This window comes from Protomyctophum bolini (genome assembly GCF_963924005.1).
Source record: "Protomyctophum bolini genome assembly, chromosome: 15".
Classification (NCBI taxonomy): Eukaryota; Metazoa; Chordata; class Actinopteri; order Myctophiformes; family Myctophidae; genus Protomyctophum; species Protomyctophum bolini.
The window spans coordinates 3255833-3278963 of NC_137876.1; the positions used below are offsets into that span (position 1 = coordinate 3255833).

The following is a 23131-nucleotide window of genomic DNA, read 5'->3' on the forward strand; positions in this document are numbered from 1 at the left end:
TTCCCCCTCCTCCCTCCAGGCATCCCGTACAACGAGAACGTTCTGAAGATGCAGTACATCCTGCTGCGCTCGCGCTCCCACGTCTCCCTGGTGGACTTCTTCATGTTCATGCTCCGCATGGACAGCATGTCTCGTGAGTGACACCTGCTGGCATTATTACTCAATTGCTGTCGAATCCTCTCGAACATAGCACAGATAGATGACGCGAGCGCGAGCACGCGAGCTTGCAGTTTGGCTATTTTTTTGGGATAGCCAAAATATGCATGTTTTGTAATAATAATCTGTAGCTGCAAAGTAACTTGAACAAAGTAACTTGTTTTCGAATGACTGTGTTGGAGTAAAAAAGTGCAACATTTGCCTCTGAGATGTCGTGGAGTAAGAGCACAAAGTGTCAGGGAAAAAATACTCCAGTATCTCAGAATTGAGATATGATTCAGAATTAGTAATCTCTCTCTCCCTCTGTTGTACTCCGACTCCAACCAGGCGGTGACTTCACTCTGGTCTCTCTCCCCACTGAGAGGGAATGGGTGTTCGACCTGTTCAAGAAGTACGCTGAGCTGGTGAGTACTTTGCATGTTTTGCTTAAAAACCCATTTTGGGGTGGGAACCCCTTTTGGTGTTAGCAATTATGTTATGCTTTAGCTATTGAAAAATAGCAGATCTACAAGCTCGTAGCGCGCCACCGAGTGGCACGCTACGAGCTTGTAGGTCTGCTATTTTTGAAAAATCGAAGAACGACTGACATAGAAACATAGCTTTTTCAGAAAACTGTCAGGATGTAGAAGACATTTTTAGAATCTGATCTCAGGTCAAAAATGGGTTAAGTGAAAGTAACAATATAGAAACAATACCAGTGCAAGAGCATTTGGCATGTAAAATATTAAATACATAAATAGAAAATAAACTTTTTCCCCCTGCACTGTCCTCAGAACGGTGAACTGACTCTGGACGCCAACAAGCTGATGATGCTCCTGAACGAACACGTGGTCAACGGTGAGTCCATTTGGTTTCATTTCACACTCTCCTGGAACCTCCTCAAGGACCACTGATTGAGAACCACTACATTACAGTAGCATTCAGAGACTGTGTAATACACGAGACATTAGCCCTGAACCAGTTTCTGTTCCTTCCACAGGTCTCACTGTGAAGTTTGACTGGAACGTCTGCCAGAGCATGCTGGCCATGGTGGACGTATCCTTCACTGCTCTAACACGTTTTAGCACATGTTCCGCTGTGCTTTATCTAATCTACTGTATGTTAGGTTTATTGATTTGGCGTGGACATCACATTGGATGAACCAGATGCCTTGCTTGACCTGCCTTAAAGTGTGCTAGTTGTCAACAACTATCTGTCCACGGGAGACTTTTCTAAAAATAGAATAGCAGTGGCCTAGAACCTAAACAAGCATAACAAAAATAATGTGTCGCAGCGACGGCAGGCCCGGAAAATAATTCCCCATGCATTTTTCCCCATAGACATTTCAAAAAAGTATTTATTTTAAGATCTGTGAGCCTCGGTCGGACACACTCGGATTGTGACAAATCATGACAATAAACACAGTATTTTGGCTTGGTCCGCGGCTTACAGAATACAGATACAGTATTTAAATACATATTTTTGAAACATCTATGGAAAAAATGGATGGGAAATTATTTTCCAGGCCGCTCGTCGTCATGAAAGGGGGCGGGACTGCGACGCTCTATACTATAGTAATAATAAAACATCGTCAAAATCAGAACTTAACTTGTGAAACTATATACACAAAAGAACCCAATCACTCAAACAAACCAGTCAGGAACTCTGCATGTGCATAATTTCACACTGTTTAGCCGTTTTTTTCATTGTGCTTTACATGAGACATCCTTGACGCACCAAAACAGATCACACGCATGTGGAAACTGACCTTCGCCCAATTCCAACTTCTCTGGGGAAAGTTATCCCAATTCATGGTAATGTTCTAATTATCATCGACAATGCAAATAGATCATACGCATCTAAAATATAGAATTTCATTAGGAAACAAGACTTTGATATTCAACAGTCCTTACTATAGGTCCATTTGCTGACTTTGTACATTGTCATATTTCTCATTATTTCCAGACAATCTTCTATCAACTGGTTCTGTCAAGATCAGAAAATCTGAGGTTCGAGGACTTGCAGGTTGCGCTCAAGGTCTCAGGTGAGGATAAATGTATTTTTTTTCCTGAAAAACGTCACGTTTCTATATCAGTGGTTCTCAATATTTCATGTCAAGGAACCCCAAAAATATATGAAATTCGCCACTGACCCCCATCTGAAAATGTGTTGTTTCAGGGACCCCCCCCCCCCCAGAAGCAAAGATTTGAGTTAAAAACGTTCGCTCTGAAAGAATATATATGCAAAGCTTTGCACCACATGTTCACCACATGTTGAAACAGACAGAGTTGAATGTTTCAAATGCCGTCTTTAAATCAAACGTCTCTCCTCCACCCACCAGGCATCGAGCTGAACGAGAGCGTTCTGAGGATGCAGTACTCGTTGCTCCAGGAGCGCTCCACCATCTCTCTGGTGGACTTCCTGATGTTTATGCTCCGTTTGGACAGCATGTCTAGTGAGTACAACTAATACTAGTACTACTAGGCCTACTACTAGTACTACTAGTAGTAGGCCTACGACTACAATTATTAACCCATTTTTACCTGAGATCAGATTCTATAAATTTCTTCTACATCGTGACAGTTTTCTGAAAAAAGCTATGTCTCTATGTCAGTCGTTCTTCGATTTTTCAAAAATAGCAGACCCACAAGCTTGTAGCGCGCCACTCGGTGGCGCGCTATGAGCTTGTAGATCTGCTATTTTTCAATAGCTAAAGCATTACCTAATTGCTAACAGCAAAAGGGGTTACCGCTCGGAATGGGTTAAAACTAACAACACGTTCTCATACAACTTGTCTAGTGAGTGACAACCGACTGGCATATTATTCAATAGTGCGGTGGTTTCAAAACAGAAAGCTTTTCAATTATATAAGCGCCGTATAGGCTAATTTGAATAAGTTGAATGCATTTGAATGAATGCATATACTGTGTAGTTGGTTTTTATATTTCTATTTGACTCCAACCAGGCGGTGTCTTTGCTTCGGTCACTCTCCCCACGGAGAGGGCAGTGGTGTTCGACATCTTCGAGAAGTACGCTGATCTGGTGAGTATAAAAAGTCTGCTATTCCAAAATGTTCTCGAGGAAACGTACAAAAGCATGTGGCTTCGACATACTTAAAAGTACCCAAGGTACTCATCAAGACATACAGTAGATACCCTCATTTTCTTTTCATGAATTGAAAATGGAGGACCCTGATGTCTTAAGGTGCGTTCAGACTTGGTGCGATTACATACAAAGTTAACAGGACGAACCGAGGCGAATATACCTTATATAATATAGTCAGTTCTGAACGCAGCTTTAGTGCTTTTCCTGGGTATATCCTCGCAGTACAAACTGTGAATAACGGTGCTGTTCTTAGTTTTTCACACAGTGTGTTGTCCAAATTGTCCCTGTGTCCAGGAGGGAGGGACGCTGATGTTGTTAGTGTTTTACACAGTGTTTGTCTTGTTCCCGGTGTTCAGGAGGGTAGTGTTTTACACAGTGTTTGTCTTGTTCCCGGTGTTCAGGAGGGTAGTGTTTTACACAGTGTTTGTCTTGTTCCCGGTGTTCAGGAGGGTAGTGTTTTACACAGTGTTTGTCTTGTTCCCGGTGTTCAGGAGGGTAGTGTTTTACACAGTGTTTGTCTTGTTCCCGGTGTCCAGGAGGGAGGGACGCTGATGCTGAGCTCCAAGAGGATGATGATGCTACTGAACGAGCGGGTGGTCATCGGTGAGTCCACAGCTCACTGTCTTGTTAACATCTTTTAACATCTGGGATGACCAGATCTTATTGCATGGCATTGCAGGCTGACCAGGGCCATACCCTTCCTAGTTTGAAAGTCCTTTTGGGAAGAAGATATATATATATATATGAACCCAAATACGTGCATCTTAATGTTGGGGTCTTGACATGAGAAAGTTCTAGAAGCAGTTTGTGATCTCTTCTGTCACAGTAACGATGCATTCGTCCTCTGTTCCTTCCTCAGGTCTGACTGAGAAGTTCGACTGGAGCGTCTGCAAGAGCATGCTCGCCATGGTGGACGTATCCTTCACTACCCATGCACTATAATATGTGTAATATTGTTGACCGTCACATTTAATGTGTCGTCAAGGCTAGGGCTTATGCAAAGGTTAAAATAGAACTTAGATAGCTTATTATATAGATTATTTATTGTTTTATATTAATTAAACCGCCTAGATCTGCTCTGACTTTGATGCAGTGCTGCTTAAATCGCTCTGGATTAAGAGCGTCTGCTAAATGCCTACGTTGTACATAGTTGTTCTGGACTTTTCCGTGTGGTTTACGCGAGACATCCTTGACATGCCGAAAAACAGACTGAACGAGTGGGGAAACTGAGCCTCGCGCAATTCACGGTTCTCTGGAGCAAGTTCGCAGTGTTCATGGTAACGTTTTTATTTATTTATATTTAAATAGTAACAAAACAAATGGAGCATACACGTCTAATAACGAATAATTTCACCAGGAAAAAGGCGTGTGATATCCACATGCGATCCTCCTGTGCATTCGCTAAGTTCCTAAAAACGTTGTAAAACGGTCTTCTTTCTCTTTGCTTTTCAGAAAATCTACTTCCAGTCCAACGTCTTCAAATCGGGAACTCTGACCTTCGAAGAGGTGCAGAATGCGCTCAAGGTTGCAGGTGAGGAGCACTTGTGACCTTTGACACATGGGATGATGGATAGTAAAAGAGTGTGCTAAAATAAGGCTTCACAGACACTTCCATAACTCGGAGTCCAAATGTGCTCTAGTCTATGCACACAGGCCATTTCGGAAAGAACTTGCGCCCCCTTCCGTACTTTCTTCACAGGTGTCACCACTGATACTATGTTCCATTCTGGTCAATCAGAGTCAGTGTTGATGATGCTAATGAAGGCTCTGTTCCATTCTGGTCAAACAGAATGGAACACGTTGGCTCACTGGAAACACTGTGGTACACCAGTGGGTCTTAAAGTGTCCTTGAGTAGGGACCCCCATTTGGTTCAATTTGTACACTCTCCGAGTTACGGGGCTCCTTGAAATGAAAAGGTTTGAAAACCACTGAAACGACTAAACGGAACACTAATCGGTAACACATGTGAAGGAAGCGGCCTGGAAGTAAAAGAGGAGGTATTCTGTGCCCGTTGCAGACGACCTGGTGGAATTGAGAGTTGTTGTTTTTAAGAAGCTTTCTGCTTGTTTTCCCTCCTTTATGCAGGCATCGAGATGGACATGACGACTCTGAGGAGGCAGTACCTCCTGCTGCAGGCCGACTCCTACATCTCTCTGGTGGACTTCCTCATGTTCATGCTGCGCATCGACAACATGGCCAGTGAGTGATAACAATATCATCATTGCGTGTGTCATTCATTTTCCTCCAATCAGGTGCCGTGGTTTGCTTTGGTCTCATGATGTCATTACGTTTGTCATTCATTTTCGTCCAATCAGGTGCCAATCAGGTGATCTCCCTCCCCATGGACCAGGAAGTGGTGATGGGAATGTTCAACAAGTACGCTCACATGGTGAGTGCAGACCTACGCTGTAGACCAGTGTTGATTTCGTCGACTAAAACTAAGACGAAAGATGTTCGTCGACTACCTATTTTCGCTGGCAAAAACCACATAGGAACGAAATAAAAACTAAGCCATGATGACTAAAACTATGACTAAATATACTGTCGATTTTGTCAACAAATAAAATCTACATGCTCACAACGCGTCGCCGTGTAAAGTCAGCCATTGCGACGTCAGCAAGGCCCGCCAAAATGCATTTTATAGTCGACTAAAATCTCATGATATTTAGTTCAATAACACACAAACAAAGCTGGGCATAGGAGGGGCTAGTGCCCCTCAAAAACATCAATATCTATATATATAGAAATATTCTTTTACGCCTCATTATATCATACATGTTGTCGTTTGTGTTCCTCCTTGTGTTCGGGAGGACGGTGACGTGATGCTCATACATGTGTTATGGTTGTGTTCCTTGTGCTCAGGAGCACGGTGAGATGATGATGAACGCCAAACGGATGATGATGCTCATGAACGAACAGGTGGTCGGCGGTAAGTCCGGGGACCCCTGGGGGTCCTTGGGGGGGTTTATAGGGGTCTGGGGACCCCTAGGGGTCCTTGTGTCTAGTCTAGTACGTTTTAGTCGACTAAATCTATAGTTAATTTTGTCGACACAAATGTATGTACACTGTATTTTGGTGAGGCTCGATGGAGTCGTACAGTACTGATGCATTCTGATTGGTCCTGATAGTTGCCGTTTCCATCCACAGGTCTGACGGAGAAGTTTGATTGGGGCATGTGCAAGAGCATGCTGACCATGGTGGACGTATCCTTCACTACCTTATGATATATATTATTATATAATATTATATATATTATATGAGCAAACCATGCAAGCCTTGCATGGTTTCCGCCGACATCGATGTATGAATGTGTGTGTGAATGTGTGAATGTAATGCACAATCTATGTAAAGCGCCTTGGATAAAGGCGCTATATAAATGCACCATTTACCATTTACAAAATGAGTGGACACTAATATTACCGGAAACACACAAAGGGACAGCCCTGGATGACCGTAACAGGTCTGTAACTCTAGAGTGTACACGTGGTACCACTGGTACTAGTGGACTCCTAATCAGCCATACAGGGACGTGCACACACAGACATCAAAGGGGGCTTAATTCAGCCCCTGCCCTTTTACCCGTCTGTAAAACAACTGCCCTCTCCAGACCACGAATGCAGCACTCCTTTCTTCCGGCATGGCATGGAAAGGAGAACCGCTTTTCTTTTTTTCAGGAGAACCGCTTTTTTCTCCGAAGTCTCCTGAACTTGAACACAGCATTTTGCATTGAACTAATTTGTTTAGAAATCTATGTCGTACACACCGCATCTCCACTAGCTAAGGAGTGCTGGGTTGCTCCCCGGAAATAGCTGATCTACAAGCTCACAACGCGTCGCGCTGCGACACATTGAGAGCTTGTAGATCTGCTATTTTTGTCCAAAAGTGCCCTCTTACGGGATTCCAGTCCCTGCCCCTCTAACACTCTCTGCACATCTCTGGTGCCATACATAGTGTCATAGTATAAATAAGTGTTATACAAAACCTGGAGACTTGACATTTAATTAATTGGATTATGATCAATATACATAACATTATAATGGTGTGCAAAATTGTCAGAATCTAAAAGTTTGCCACAGCCATGACCAAGTCCTTGCCAGTTGCCACGGACACATGTATGGACATAACTGATTAAATCATTTCACTGCTATGTAGTTTTTGCATACGGTTTACATGAGCTATCCTTGACGCACAACAACAGGTCAAACGAATGGGGAAAGTGACCTTCATGCAGTTCTTCACTCTCTGGCGCAAGTTTGCCGTGTACATGGTAATGCTTTGATATTAATAACGCAACAAAATGGATGCATAACCTCACTATAGGACACACGAGTTTGATAGCCACAGTCCTTATTGCATGCATTTCTTATGCATTTGCAAAGTTTCTAAAAATCGCATTAATCTTCTATTGTTTCTGATCGCTTCCAGAGAATCTTCTATGAATCAAACGTCTCAAAGTCTGGAGCTATTACCTACGAAGAGGTGGTGAATGCGCTCAAGATCGCAGGTGAGGAACATGGTGGTCCCCCAAGCTAAATGATGGAGAGTTGGTAACCAAATGGAACCTTATAGATCTAGGGTCAAAACCCATTCAGACCTGATTTAAAAACATTCACTTTGAAAGAATATATATTCAAAGATTTGTGGCACATTTTTACGATTAAAAAAAAAATAGCAGACCTACAAGCTCGTAGCGCGCTATGAGCTGGTAGATCTGCTAATTTTCAATAGCTAAATTATAACATACTATAATGTTTAAAACACCAAAAGGGGTTCCCGCCCCAAAATGGGTTAAAACAAATGGACCCTTACGGATGTATTTGGTTTCATGTTATGCTGTCAATAGTTAAATTATTGTTAAGCATCTCCATTACTTAATTTACAAGAAGTCTAACCAATTAGAGAATGTAGAAGAATGGTTGTTGTGATCAGCGTTTGCCTGTTATCTCACCTAACGGTACCGACAGCAATACAAGGAACACATGGAATTGTGCACAATATCTTGTCCGACGACGACAAAATATCTTTCGCTCTGAGAGGCTAAATCTCATCAAATGGCCGTCCGTGGCTCAAACGTCAAATAAATAATGGACCTTGGATGTGTGGACAGGGTTGAAAACAACTGCCTCGGCCCACCAGACATTGGAGTTTAAATGTTTTACTGCTTGCTTTAGCCCACCAGGCATAGAGCACCGAAGTCTGACGTCACTTTCAGTATAGAGGGCGTCAGTCCCCAGGTTCATGTATTTGTTTAGTTGCATTGAAATCCCCGTTGAGGCGATTTTAGATCGCCTCATATAACAACTGTGTTTGAAAAATAAACATGTCACCCCGGCCGCTTCACTCATAATTATGGATATGAAGAATCAACTGACAGAGAAAACGCTAATGTTACTGCTGCTGAATTAGTTAGATTTTCGCTAGAAGCAGACTGTATCATATATGAGTGACTGACTGTCGCAAACGATACAGAGACACCTCCCTAACAATAACGGTGCTCTATTGAGTTAAATGTTTCACTGCTTGCTTCGACTCCCCTCCAGACATAAGAGTCAAATGTTTTACTGCCCCCCCCCCCTCCCTCCCTCACTCCCTCCCTCAAGGCATTGAGCTGGACGAGAACATTGTGATGATGCAGTTCAAAATCCTGCAGGCTGACTCCTACATCTCCCTGGTGGACTGGATTATGTTCATGATACGCATGGACAGCATGGCTGGTGAGTCATTTAACACTACTACTGGTAATCATAATAATCATAACACTAATAATAATAATCCTAATAAGTCTTCATGCTACATACACATCATGTCTAGTGAGTGACACTGATTGGTAACAGTCGGATTCTAAAGTGCAGTACTTTGAGCCAAAGTATAATTATAGATGCCCGAATATTACTCGACTACTGAAGTGAAAGTTGAGGTCGATCAGTCTAATGTGCACTCGAGTTAGAAGTAACGCCATACTTGCTATACTTATACTTTGGTTAAATACTCACGATCGAAGACCGATAAGGCTGACACATGCATGCTATCGAGTGACTTTCTTTGTAACTTTGTAAATGTTGTATACAACAAATCTACGTAACGTTTTTTGTGTGATTTGGTTGAATTCCAGTGACATTCACTGTGACCGAGATCGTAACCAGCACCACAGACGGGGTGGTGACCATGAGCTCCTCCACCTCCGAGATGTCCTCAGGCCAGATGATGACCATGAGCTCGAGCTGGAGTGAAGAAGTAAGTGAGATTATAGCTTGATTTAAAATCTATTATCATGAGCTGGAGGGAAGTACGTGAGATTAGCCAGTGGTGGGGAAAAGTACTCGCTTGTTTTATTTAACCCATTCTGACCTGAGATCAGATTCATACGACGTTTCCACTGGACACACAACTGGTCTGATTAACCCATTCTGACCTGAGATCAGATTCTAAAAATGTCAGTCGTTCTTCGATTTTTCAAAAATAGCAGACCTACAAGCTCGTAGCGCGACACTCGGTGGCGCGCTATGAGCTTGTAGATCTGCTATTTTTAAATAGCTAAAGCATAACATGATGCTAACACCAAAATGGGTTCCCGTTCAGAATGGGTTAAGTAATAGCATCAATACTGCAATGTAGAACTATACTCCGTTACGAGTAAAAGTCCATCATTCAAAACGTACTTTAGTGAAAGCACAAACATAATATTATTATATTATATATATTATTATTATATATTGGCATCAACGTGTACTTTAAAGTACCAACAGTAGAAAGTACCCACTATGCAGAATGTCCCATTTCAAACTAATTCATAAATAGCAGGTGAAAATAGCAGATCTACAAGCTCACAATGTGTCACATCTGTGGTTGATTTTAGTTGTGTTTTTACTTAGTTATGATGAATCATGCAAACGTGGCATAATACTAAATACTAATATCAACGGTGTCCTGTGTTTCAGTGGCAAACTGTGCCGGCCGACCACATCTAGAGCTCAGCAGGACAACAGTTATCCGAGAAGCATAAAGAAACCTCTGCTCAATCTTCCGTTTGATCTGAAACTATCCCGATGATCAGAAGAGAAACTACACATCTTGATTCCGTCAGTGTTTCACTTGCACAACAAGTCCAACACTGTATGGAGTCATCTCTCGGTCATCAAGTCCAACACTCTTTCATCTTTACAAGAAAAGAGCCAGAGTGATTGCTTGTTTCTTGTTAGCAACTCATCTTCACTTCTCCTAATATCTGTAACAGGCGTAACATTAAGGTGACGGATAGGGGTGCAGTACTTAGTTTGGACAGTACTTAGTTTAGAATAGTCATTGGGTTAGGGTTTCGGTCATTAGTCCTACAACTAAAACCTATCTCAAACCCTCACCTCCCACGGGGCAGCACACCTAAACCTATAACCTTAACCCATGTCTAACCAATGACTAGTCTAAACTAAGTACAGTATGCACCCCGATGAATAGTATCATTCTATTTATCGACACGATTCTCAAATCCCCCCCTCCCCTACCCCCAATTCCCCCATTACTCTGCGAGTGCACAAATTATTGATTATATTTGTACACTTTCAGAGTTACCAATGTTTTGTTTTTCTGGTGGAGGACCCCCTGGAACCCTGCCATCAAGGACCCCACACTGAGAGCCACCGACATGCGATACCAGAGTTATATTGTCCTTCAACTCAACACTAGTCGAGATACAGAACATAGCGTGAACATAGCGTAATAGAAATGTCATAGAAATGAATTATTACCGTGTTGGAGCTAAGAACTGTACAAAACACACCATTATTGCTCTGAGTGTCCACTGTATAGTGCATCTCCATTGTGGATTCATTAAATCTCACAAGCTTTCTCTCTGTCTGCCTGTCTCATTCTTGACATTGTTGGGTTGTCTGAATTACGTATGATTATTATTGTAAAGGAAAATGTATGCCTATAGGTGGTCATTGTCGGGAGATAATTGGCAGAGGGGGGTTTAAAGGAGCATTCAGCGATTCAGGTGATTTTGGAAACAAGCCCCCACCTGTGACCGGCACATGCACACACTGCAGTGGGTGGACACGCAACAGACTGCCTCGGTGGTTAATCAAAAAAATGTTCCACTTTGGTCCAAACTGTCTATCGACAAGGCAGGCTGCAAAGATAGCTCTCCGGAGCTTATCATTATTGGTGATAGTTTGATTATTAATCAATAATCTAATCAAACTAACTAACAACTAATTGTCCTATTAAAATAGATCCATTAATTCATATTTTATTACATTTGTTCTGCCTGGTTTAAGAAAATAAACATAGTCTAGTATTATTTATTGTATTAACTTATAACTACAGTAGGGTTATTAAGGGCTAACCCTAGGGCTATTAAGTTCAAACTACCGGTAGTTCTATTCATTAATACATTTTAAATTATATTTATTTAAGAAAAAAACACATCGTCTATTATTTATTGTATTAACTAATAACTAGATCTAATTAGATTGTTAAATTATATTTTATTACATTATTTGTTCTGCCTGGTTAAAGAAAACAAACATATTTGCAGCAGTATGTACTGTGTAGTATTACTGCATTTATTAAATCTGAAACACGTAAGGCTGTCATTACTCCGAGTAACCACTAGAGGGAAGTGTTGGCCTAAAAGTGACAGTCATTAACAGTTTGTAGAAAGAGCCCAGTTCAACAAGCTCTGATAAAACCCAGAAAAGCATTATTAAAGACTTGTTTACATTGAGGTCCATCACCTCCTTCAGCTTTCCACACTTCATTTGAAGACCTGAGGACTCCTTTTAGCCCATTTAGACCTGGTGAAACCTATATGTTATACCATCATGCCGGGATCCACCCGTCTACATCCTTTATTTATTGTTTTAATAAGAATTTGAAGGTTTTCAGAAAACCTTCGGCTAGGTTTTAGATGGTCTAAATCTGTAAAATACATTAACTATAACTAAATATTCCTCATCCTTGTTATGAACCATTTGATCTAAGGGTAATGGACCCATAACTGACACCCGGGTATAAATGCAATAATTTATTAACAAGAAAACAATGAATATTTACAGATATATGGCATCATGAATAAATTACAATCAACATGAAACATATTACTTTTATAAAAAAAAAAAATGACTATGGCGTCTTCTCTCGTGTATCATCAGATGTCCGGCTCCATGCTTGCCTCTCCTTGGAGGCCAGTTGGGTCAAAACAAAGTATACCACATTGTGACAGCTGTAGTGAGTCTACAGTCCACCTGCCTGGTTGTGATATGTAGATGTGATTGATATTTTTTGTTTGTTTTTTTAAGTCATTCTATAACAAAGTATTAATTGTATTTTATATATTACTATGTTATTACTAATTTTATGTATAACTATATTACTAATTGTATTTATTTGATGTATTACTATGTTATTACTAATTTTACTTCATGTATTACTGTTATTACTAATTTTATTTTTTATTCATTTATTTATTTTAAGTATTACCGTTATTACTAAATTGATAATTTAATTTATTTTATGTATTATTGTCTATATTACTAATTATATTTATTTTAGCCATTACTATGCTATTACTAATTTTATTTTATGTATTACTAATTTTATTTACTATTTTATTTTACTTTTATTTTACTATTTTAATTTACTATTTTTAATTTACTTTTAATTTTACTATAATCTATTTTTTTATCGTTCGTTTTATCCATTTATTTATATTATGATCTAGTTATTTATATTTGTTTATTATTTTCAAAGAGCCCTGATTGATCACATCTACATATCACCACTACCAGTCAGGATCTGAGTGACTCAGAACCCTGGTGACCTCCAGATGGAGCCACACAGGAGACCAGCAACGTCCTAAAGAAAAGAAAGAAATGCTCATTACTACTTTGTTCATAAAACAATATTGATTGAAATATTTATTAACAGTTTGCAGAATTACAGTACATGTCAAGCACAAACTCAATACAAAGACTGTTAACTGTAAGTGGACGACCCAATTAAGCATTACACTTGCCACATTGCCACATTTTGGTGGCATAGGAGTGAAAATAATTTAGTTCCTTGTTTGTGCCGAATCTGGGTTGTACATGGTTCTGGTGTTGTGGGTGTGGACTTCGTTAACATAAAGGAAGTATCTAGACAGGTACATGGGTATCTTGGTGGTGTATCGAATCTTGTGGACCAGACCCATTGCAAGATGCTGTACTCTGTCGTCGACCCTAAGCCATTCCAGCCTGTCAAAGTGGGCAGGAGTGAGGTAGGTTCGGGGGGGTGAGGCCAAGTAGGAGCCTGACCAGTTTGTTTTGGGAGGTCTGGAGCCTAGTTTTAAGGGCCTTTGAGGTGCATGCATAGTCAAAGAAACCTTGTACGAGGGCTCCTGTTAAGGTCTTCAAGGTGTTTTTGTTGACCAGTGAGGAGATCCTGTAAAGGAATCTTGTTCTTTGGTTGACTTTTTTGATTACGTTGGTGGCCATTTTATCACCGGAAAGATTAGCCTCCAGGATGGAACCTAGGTAGGTAATTTCATCTTTACGTGTGATAACATTGTCACCAACTCTAACCAAGAAGCCATTTGCCTTGCTGAGATTACTATTAGATCCAAAGAGAATGGATTCAGTTTTTCCCAGGTGTAAAGATAGTTTGTTATCAGCGAGTCAGGTGCAGATTCTACCGAGTTCAGAGCTGAGGGCCTTTTCAACCTGCAGTTTGTTCCTGTCCGAGACTAGCAGTGCCGAGTCATCTGCGAACAGGAACAAGTTGCAGTCACAAGCTGACGTCATGTCATGACCATAGTGTGTGTGCGTGTGTTGTATAGTTACCTTGCTGTGATGTAACTCCAAAGGTGATCAGAAATAGTTGCTCCATCGGCTAGAAACGTGCTCTTCACCAGCATGATGATCTTGTTCCTAAAAAAAAGTCTATAGTCAACCCTAACTGATTACAGAACATGATATAAAAAAAACACAACTAGAAGGATTTAGGCCTGTCACAATTACCTAATCGCCAAGTATTTGAGATACTTTTTTAGAGATTAGTCATAATCGTCTCCATGTTGAAAATGTTCATATATTTTCAAACATTTTAAAGAAATAATGCAAGCAACCGATCTACAAGCTCTAAATGTGTCACTTTGTAATTTACTTCTCTTTTTTTTGTGTATAAAGTTATTGAATTATGCCATGTGCAGCTTTTTGTTTACAAAGCCTACAAAAGCCAAAGTTTTATTTAGAATGTTAGTATGACGCAATTAAATTGTTACTTGTAATTTATTTGAGCGACAATTAAATCGGCCATTATAAAACCTTCAATTCTGACAGGCCTAAACAGGTTCCAGTGGCGTCTACCGAACCTTCTAGCTCCGTTCGAGCCTCCCAGCGACCCAGAAGTCCTCAGCGGAGACACCCAGGGAAAGCTTCGGATCTCGGGCATCGGCTGAGATCTCCAGTCTAACAAAGAACGAAAGACACACACCAAATTAGCTTTGCTGTGTGTGTGCGCGTGTCCTGTCACAACATACACATGCACTTACAGTAACGTTTAATAGGGATCGACCAATTATCGGCAACGGACGATTATTGGCTTTTTACGAAGCCTAAAAAAGCCCTAACCCTAAAGCGGTTCGTACCGTTGAGTTCCTCACTGAGAAGGCCCAGGTCCGAAGTCCTCCAGCGTCTACCCAGATCTCCGTCCTCCGTCCTCCCATCCATGGACAGACCTGCAGATCTCCATCTCTAGAGGCTCCAGCCTCCAGCTGTGTCTATGATCTCCATCCTGAGAGAGAAAGAAAGAAACCATTAGCTCTACAAGCTCACAACACGTTGCAGTGTGAGCTTGCAGATCTGCTATTTTTGCTGAACGGAATAGGGATGCTGGGGTTGAAGTGGTTAACAAAAGGGTCATTAAGACTTTGATTAGCTTGGAAAGCTGACAGACATTCAACCAGAGTGCCACTAGGAGGCATCAACACATGTACAGTCCTCAACATCTTTTGTAATTTGTATTCAAGTTGTTACAAAGACCAAGAGGCACGCTCATGATATGAGATATTGACTCTCAAACTATTGTGCAGAGTCATTTAGATTTATACTAAAATATTTAAAACATTTGGATTACTGTAATGATGCCATTCTTCGTACCATAACAGTACAAAAGCAGTTATCCATCCTCAGAAACAAGCAAGAACTATTCCTACTCACAGCTCATCAGAGTCCTCTGAGGAAGCCCCGGGGGGGGGGGGGGGGGGGGAGCTTTGGAACGGATCTCTGTCCAGGGAACATCAGATCGTCTATCGATAACTCCATTCTAACAAAGAAAAAAAAACACACCAAATTAGCCTTTCTGTGTGTGTGTGTGTGTGTGTGTGTGTATGCGTGTGTGTGTGTGTGTATGTGTGTGCACTCCCTGTCCAGCAGCCGCGTTCCACCAGCGACGTCTACCGCGATCTTCATCCTAACAAAGAAAGATTGATTAGAGTGACCAAGAGCCAGATATATATTCTATCCTGTCCTGAGCGACAATTAAATCGGCCATTATAAATTCTGACAGGTCTAAACAGGTTCCAGTGGCGTCTACCGAACCTTCTAGCTCCGTCCGAGCCTCCCAGCGACCCAGAAGTCCTCAGCGGAGACACCCAGGGAAAGCTTCGGATCTCGGGCATCGGCTGAGATCTCCAGTCTAACAAAGAACGAAAGACACAGCCCAAATTAGCTTTGCTGTGTGTGTGCGTGTCCTGTCACAACATACACATGCACTTACAGTAACGTTTAATAGGGATCGACCAATTATCGGCAACGGACGATTATTGGCTTTTTACGAAGCCTAAAAAAGCCCTAACCCTAAAGCGGTTCGTACCGTTGAGTTCCTCACTGAGAAGGGCCAGGTCCGAAGTCCTCCAGCGTCTACCCAGATCTCCGTCCTCCGTCCTCCCATCCATGGACAGACCTGCAGATCTCCATCTCTAGAGGCTCCAGCTGTGTCTATGATCTCCATCCTGAGAGAGAAAAGAAACCATTAGCTCTACAAGCTCACAACACGTTGCAGTGTGAGCTTGTAGCTCTGCTATTTTTGCTGAACGGAATAGGGATGCTGGGGTTGAAGTGGTTAACAAAAGGGTCATTAAGACTTTGATTAGCTTGGAAAGCTGACAGACATTCAACCAGAGTGCCACTAGGAGGCATCAACACATGTACAGTCCTCAACATTTTTTGTAATTTGTATTCAAGTTGTTACAAAGACCAGGAGGCAAGCTCATGATATGAGATATTGACTCTCAAACTATTGTGCAGAGTCATTTAGATTTATCCTAAAATAACGTAACAGTGGAGTATCTATTCCAACAATACATACTATACTATATTATATATTATACTATACATACTATACAACTATACATACTATACTATATTATATATTATACTATACATACTATACTATACAACTATACATGATTGATCTGGAAGCTTTTTGAAGAGTATTACTTCTTCTTGCTGCGAGAGTGAGGTCTAGCCAACACCAACTCGGGATTCCTGGATCGCTGCCCTCCACAAATTCCTATCCAACATCAGGTTCTTGAGCTCTGCAGTGTTGTCAGCCAAGCTTTCGCGCCGCACGTCTTACAATTACAATTTACAATTTAGGCATTTAGCAGACGCTCTTGATCCAGAGCGACTTACAATTAAGCAAAAAACAAAAGCATGTCATACATCACATATATAAAAAAGTAGTTATCATGAATCGTATATAAACTAAGAACGTAACAGTGGAGTATCTATGTCAACTATACATACTATACAACTATACATGATTGATCTGGAAGCTTTTTGAAGAGTATTACTTCTTCTTGCTGCGAGAGTGAGGTCTAGCCAACAAGAACTCGGGATTCCTGGATCGCTGCCCTCCACAAATTCCTATCCAACATCAGGTTCTTGAGCTCTGCAGTGTTGTCAGCCAAGCTGTCGCGCCGCAGCACGTCTACATAGGTGGTACGCTTCTTTCCCCTCCTGGCTTTGCTCCCATAGGGTGAATTTACTTGCCTCAAGTTCTGGGTGCCTGACGCAGTGCCCTGCCAGCCTCATCCTTCTCTCTCTGACTTTGTCCGTGACGCGTGGTAGGTCCCCATAGAGGTCCACATTTCTGATGCGATCCGTCCATGTGACACCTAGTGCCATTCGTAGCATTCTAGTGTAGACTCCATCCAGGGCTTTTTCCTGTTGTACTGTGAGGGTCCATGTCTCGGCCCCATACAGCAGTACTGACTCCACAGTAGCTATGAACAGCCGCCGCTTAAGGTCTTCTCCCATGTCTGATTTCCACACTCTCCTCATCCCGTGCAAGGCTTTCCAGGCAAGTGCTCTCCGAACCTTCAGATCCTGTTCAGTTGAGGCAGTCCAGGCCCCGAGGTACTTGAAGTCCTCGACTTGCTCGAGCACCGTCCCGTCTGCAGTGGCAATGGTTTTGTCCTCTGTGTTGACTGTCATTACCTTTGTTTTCTTGGCATTGAGCTTGAGGCCGATCTTCCTGCACTCCTTTTCTACTGCCAGTAGTAGCTCCATTCCTTTCTCGACTGCATCCGAGATTAGGGCGATGTCGTCTGCTGCACTGATAACTTTGGGGTGGGACCGTCTAGTTTGAATGGACAGATAAGAGTTGCTAGCGGCTCCATTATGCAGATATAGGTGATGATCCAGTCTTCTCAATATATGGCTATCCAGGGTTTGTTGAGGACAGTGTCGTGATCTTCATATTATGGAGACGGCCATATATGGAGCGTGTCACGAGGCATGATACAACTATACATGATTGATCTGGAAGATTTTTGAAGAGTATTACTTCTTCTTGCTGTGAGAGTGAGGTCTAGCCAACACCAACTCGGGATTCCTGGATCGCTGCCCTCCACAAATTCCTATCCAACATCAGGTTCTTGAGCTCTGCAGTGTTGTCAGCCAAGCTGTCGCGCCGCAGCACGTCTTACAATTACAATTTAGGCATTTAGCAGACGCTCTTGATCCAGAGCCACTTACAATTAAGCAAAAAACAAAAGCATGTCATACATCACATACATAAAAAAGTAGTCATCATGAATCGTGTATAAACTAAGAACGTAACAGTGGAGTATCTATGCCAACAATACATACTATACTATATTATACTATACATACTATACTATACTATACAACTATACAGTCTAGCCAACATCAACTCGGGATTCCTGGATCGCTGCCCTCCACAAATTCCTATCCAACATCAGGTTCTTGAGCTCTGCAGTGTTGTCAGCCAAGCTGTCGCGCCGCAGCACGTCTTACAATTACAATTTACAATTTAGGCATTTAGCAGACGCTCTTGAACCAGAGCGACTTACAATTAAGCAAAAAACAAAAGCATGTCATACATCACATATATAAAAAAGTAGTCATCATGAATCGTGTATAAACTAAGAACGTAACAGTGGAGTATCTATGCCAACAATACATACTATACAACTATACATGATTGATCTGGAAGCTTTTTGAAGAGTATTACTTCTTCTTGCTGCGAGAGTGAGGTCTAGCCAACACCAACTCGGGATTCCTGGATCGCTGCCCTCCACAAATTCCTATCCAACATCAGGTTCTTGAGCTCTGCAGTGTTGTCAGCCAAGCTGTCGCGCCGCAGCACGTCTACATAGGTGGTACGCTTCTTTCCCCTCCTGGCTTTGCTCCCATAGGGTGAATTTACTTGCCTCAAGTTCTGGGTGCCTGACGCAGTGCCCTGCCAGCCTCATCCTTCTCTCTCTGACTTTGTCCGTGACGCGTGGTAGGTCCCCATAGAGGTCCACATTTCTGATGCGATCCGTCCATGTGACACCTAGTGCCATTCGTAGCATTCTAGTGTAGACTCCATCCAGGGCTTTTTCCTGTTGTACTGTGAGGGTCCATGTCTCGGCCCCATACAGCAGTACTGACTCCACAGTAGCTATGAACAGCCGCCGCTTAAGGTCTTCTCCCATGTCTGATTTCCACACTCTCCTCATCCCGTGCAAGGCTTTCCAGGCAAGTGCTCTCCGAACCTTCAGATCCTGTTCAGTTGAGGCAGTCCAGGCCCCGAGGTACTTGAAGTCCTCGACTTGCTCGAGCACCGTCCCGTCTGCAGTGGCAATGGTTTTGTCCTCTGTGTTGACTGTCATTACCTTCGTTTTCCAGATGGACCATTCACCATGGATTAGTACCAGAAGGCCAAGGCTACGATCAAGTTGGGCAAGAGCTGTGGGGAGGATGGATTGACACCAGAGGTTCTGAAATACGTGCCCATAGACGAGGTGGTGCTAGATTTCATCAACAAAGCACACATGTCTGGAGAGCAGCCGGAGATATGGCGCACAATGAACATCGTTCCAGTACCAAAGTCAACGGGACATCTGCTACCATCAGCGAGGTCGCTCCACGACCTGGGGGAATCCGCGCGGAAACACCCACGGTCGCCCCCGCTAGGACTGGGAACATCTCGTGGACGTGCCTGCGCTAGCGTCCCACACGGGAACGTTACATCAGACTCGCCCGTCTCAAGCAAGGTCCCCGACGCGGACCAGCCGCGCCAGAGACCCTTGAGGGCCCCCACATCCACCCGGAACTACCACAGCTTGCGGGAAGTTTCCTCGACGCCGGAGCGCCGGGGCTTCTTAGTACCTCACTAAAAGGCTCAACACAAGCCAATCAATGCCCCTAGAGATCCATCACAAAGCTTCCCTCAGGGCGCCCAGCAAGCCAGCTAGCCAGCAAGCCCGCCCAGTCAGCCAACACAGCCAGCCAGCTCCGCCAGTCAGCCAGTGTAGAAAGTCAGGCTGCCAAGCCAGCGCACATCAGCCCTTGCAGTCAACCATTGCAGCCATACCAGCCTTGCTCAGTCAGCTCAGCCAGGCCTCTCTCGAGGCCTGGCTCTCTGCCTGCCTGGCCCGGTCTGACCCGCCCTGCCTTGCAGCAACAGAACAAGCCGGAGTGGCAAGCCAGCCAGCTCAGAATAAGAGATCAGCAAGCTAGCGCAGCTGGCCAGTCTGGGCTTGTTGCTGAGCTAGCATTCTGAGCTGGCTGGCTCGTCAGCCCGGCTGGTTCTATTGCTGCAAGGCAGGGTGGGGCAGACCGGGCCAGGCAGACAGAGAGCCAGGCCTCGAGTGAGGCCTGGCTGAGCTGACTGAGCAAGGCTGGTATGGCTGCAATGGCTGACTGCAAGGGCTGATATGCTCTGGCTTGGCAGCCTGACTTTCTACACTGGCTGACTGGCGGAGCTGGCTGGCTGTGTTGGCTGACTGGGCGGGCTTGCTGGCTAGCTGGCTTGCTGGGCGCCCTGAGGGAAGCTTTGTGATGGATCTCTAGGGGCATTGATTGGCTTGTGTTGAGCCTTTTAGTGAGGTCACCTGACTTTGGTACTGGAACGATGTTCATTGTGCGCCATATCTCCGGCTGCTCTCCAGACATGTGTGCTTTGTTGATGAAATCTAGCACCACCTCGTCTATGGGCACGTATTTCAGAACCTCTGGTGTCAATCCATCCTCCCCACAGCTCTTGCCCCACTTGATCGTAGCCTTGGCCTTCTGGTACTCATCCATGGTGAATGGTCCATTTGGAACGGGAAGGTCATGGAAGACAGGGGCCATCAGAACATCCTCATCCTCAGTTGCAGGTGGGTTACCTAGGAGTGTTTTGAAGTGCTGGTACCATGCTTCAACCCGTTCCTCTGCATTTTCTCCCCGGATCTTGGTAGTCTGAGAGGAGTTTCAGCCAGAGATGTCATTGATGAGCTTCCAGCCCATGCCATGCTTCTGGTTAACATGAGCATCCTCGATCTCCTTGATCTTCTGGTTTAGCTCCTGTTGTTCCAGTGTTTCATAGACTTGGTAGAGCTCCTCCTTCCTCCGCCTGTATTCCTCCTTCAGACCCTCTAGTTTTCGATCAGCGACAAAGTCCCTGTGTGCTGCTCTCAGCTCCTCCCTGGCTTTGATGATTCTGGGGTCAAGACATCTGTCTTTCCTCCTTGCTTTGGGGGCTTGCTGGAGACATGTCTCAGCTGCTGCATTGTTTGCTTCAACAAAACTTTGGTAGCGCGCTGATATGTTCTCCTCCTCCTGCAGTACTTGGAACCTGTTCTTGATTTCTACTGCGTAGCGTTCCTGTAGCAGAGGGTCCGTTGCCAGTTGACTCCATTCATATTTCACCTTCCTCCTTCCCTCCTTCCTTGGGGCCCTCAGGCTCAGTCTAACTGTTGCTGTTACGACCCTGTGGTCTGAGTAGAGTGAGCTCCATTTTCTACGAGTGAGGATGTAGTCAATCTGATGTGCCGTGTTGTGTGGTGACATCCATGTCCACAACTTCCCCCTCTTCATTTGGAACATTGTGTTGGTGGCCAGAAGTTGGTGCTCTTCCATAATCTCTAACAAGCGTTTTCCATTGTCATTTGTCTGTTCGTTGTAGGTGAACAGCGCATCTCCTGGTCTGAGAAAGTCCCCTAGGATGGCCAGGAAGTTGTGTAGCTTGACTCTTTCAATTGCATGCTTGAGCTTGTGGTAGAACTGTTCCTTACTTTCCATGCTGGCATCTTCAGTCGGGGAGTAAGCTTTCTGATATGCGTTGAACACCGATCAGTACCTTCTGTGCCTCCCTTCCTATGAGGATTCCAACACCACCATTTCGCTGCCTGGGCTGCATTCCGCCATGCTGACCCTGTGTATAGGGCATACCCCATTCCAATTGTCTGGAGGTTAATCTCGTTTGTTATGTCGTCCTTGTGCACCTGCCTGTGCTCTTGTAGGCCGCATATGTCAACGTGCTGCTCCCAAAGGTTCAGTGCTAGCTCCTCAGTCTTCAGCCCACGTTCTCCTTCCTGCTTACTGCTCGTGGGTGCTGCAAGAGTCCGGATATTGAATGTGGAGAGTCTGAGGGGCCGCTTGCATCTTAGTATAGCATCAGGTGCCCTGCACCCGTTAGCTACGCCCCGCCCAGGTGGGTTTAGGGGCGCTGCATCATCCGGTCTGTCTGGCAGACGCGCTTGGGTACCTGGCACTGTTATGTTCCTGGGGACTCCCGCCCCTGGAAGTATAGGATTTGTGTTTCGGGTGTAATGATCCATAGTTTCCTTTCATGGCTGTTTACATTCGAGGGTCGCCGGTCCTCTCGAACGGAACAGTTTAACGTCATGCCCAGGACATATTACAGAAGAGTATTACAGTCAAGCATAATACAGTAAGACGCCCTGAGGGCTAGAAGCGACCTCGCCCCGGCAGACTGCTGGGCGAGCACTGGCGCTTTGGCATGGGTGGGTCAGATGAACATCTGGAATTAATTCTGTACTGGCCATATATGGAGCACGTCTTGAGTGTACAGGGTTTGATGAGGTCTGGCCATATATGGAGCACGTCTTGAGTGTATAGGGTTTGATGAAGTCTGGCCATATATGGAGCACGTCTTGTGTACAGGGTTTGATGAGGTCTGGTCATATATGGAGCACATCTTGAGTGTACAGGGTTTGAAAGTCTAGGTCAGTGACCATGATGGGGTGTACTCACCTTGACTTCCTCGGGAACCCCAGAGCCTCCTCTCTGCCATTGATTGCAAGTCTCAGTGCATGATCCATCACTACAACGAACAGGAAGGGGGCAAGATTGTCACCCTGTAGGACGCCTGCTAGAATCTCAAATGTTTTGGTGTCAGTCACAGGTTTGGACCTTGGCTCGAGTCTGGCTGTAGCTTGACTATCATCTGGACCAACTTTTCTGGAACTCCGTAGGCACGTAGAATACTCATGAGTTTCCCCTGGTGGATGGTATCGAAAGCCTTTTGGAAGTCAATGAAGTTGATCACCGCTGAAATTTTCAAGCCTGTTGAAATCAGCTGCACTGATAACTTTGGGGTGGGACCGTCTAGTTT

At 43.8% G+C, this 23131-nt stretch overlaps 2 protein-coding genes across 3 annotated transcripts in view; one reads left to right on the forward strand and one right to left on the reverse strand.

The window, feature by feature from the left end:
• LOC308329390 (uncharacterized protein) overlaps window positions 1–11083 on the forward strand; it is a 33096-nt gene extending 22013 nt beyond the window's left edge. For both annotated transcript variants that reach the window (XM_080783655.1, XM_080783656.1), the window contains exons 31-51: window positions 20–133; window positions 484–560; window positions 930–993; window positions 1136–1191; window positions 1881–1949; window positions 2101–2179; window positions 2477–2590; window positions 3101–3177; window positions 3777–3843; window positions 4100–4155; window positions 4449–4517; window positions 4693–4771; window positions 5327–5440; window positions 5557–5630; window positions 6104–6170; window positions 6389–6444; window positions 7440–7508; window positions 7667–7745; window positions 8842–8955; window positions 9354–9475; window positions 10180–11083. In XM_080783655.1, the coding sequence (XP_080639781.1) occupies window positions 20–133; window positions 484–560; window positions 930–993; window positions 1136–1191; window positions 1881–1949; window positions 2101–2179; window positions 2477–2590; window positions 3101–3177; window positions 3777–3843; window positions 4100–4155; window positions 4449–4517; window positions 4693–4771; window positions 5327–5440; window positions 5557–5630; window positions 6104–6170; window positions 6389–6444; window positions 7440–7508; window positions 7667–7745; window positions 8842–8955; window positions 9354–9475; window positions 10180–10209 (1646 nt within the window). In that variant the 3' untranslated portion in view covers window positions 10210–11083. The remainder of the gene's footprint in view (window positions 1–19; window positions 134–483; window positions 561–929; window positions 994–1135; window positions 1192–1880; window positions 1950–2100; window positions 2180–2476; window positions 2591–3100; window positions 3178–3776; window positions 3844–4099; window positions 4156–4448; window positions 4518–4692; window positions 4772–5326; window positions 5441–5556; window positions 5631–6103; window positions 6171–6388; window positions 6445–7439; window positions 7509–7666; window positions 7746–8841; window positions 8956–9353; window positions 9476–10179) is intronic.
• A 1903-nt stretch (window positions 11084–12986) lies between these two features.
• LOC308329393 (uncharacterized protein) lies at window positions 12987–15511 on the reverse strand. The gene is made up of 5 exons (XM_080783660.1): window positions 15436–15511; window positions 14865–15010; window positions 14589–14685; window positions 14059–14145; window positions 12987–13093 (listed from the first exon to the last, which is right to left on the reverse strand). Exons 2-5 carry the CDS (start codon window positions 14944–14946, stop codon window positions 13027–13029), a joined length of 333 nt encoding a protein of 110 aa, XP_080639786.1. The 5' UTR covers window positions 14947–15010; window positions 15436–15511; the 3' UTR covers window positions 12987–13026.
• Window positions 15512–23131: the final 7620 nt, after the last annotated feature.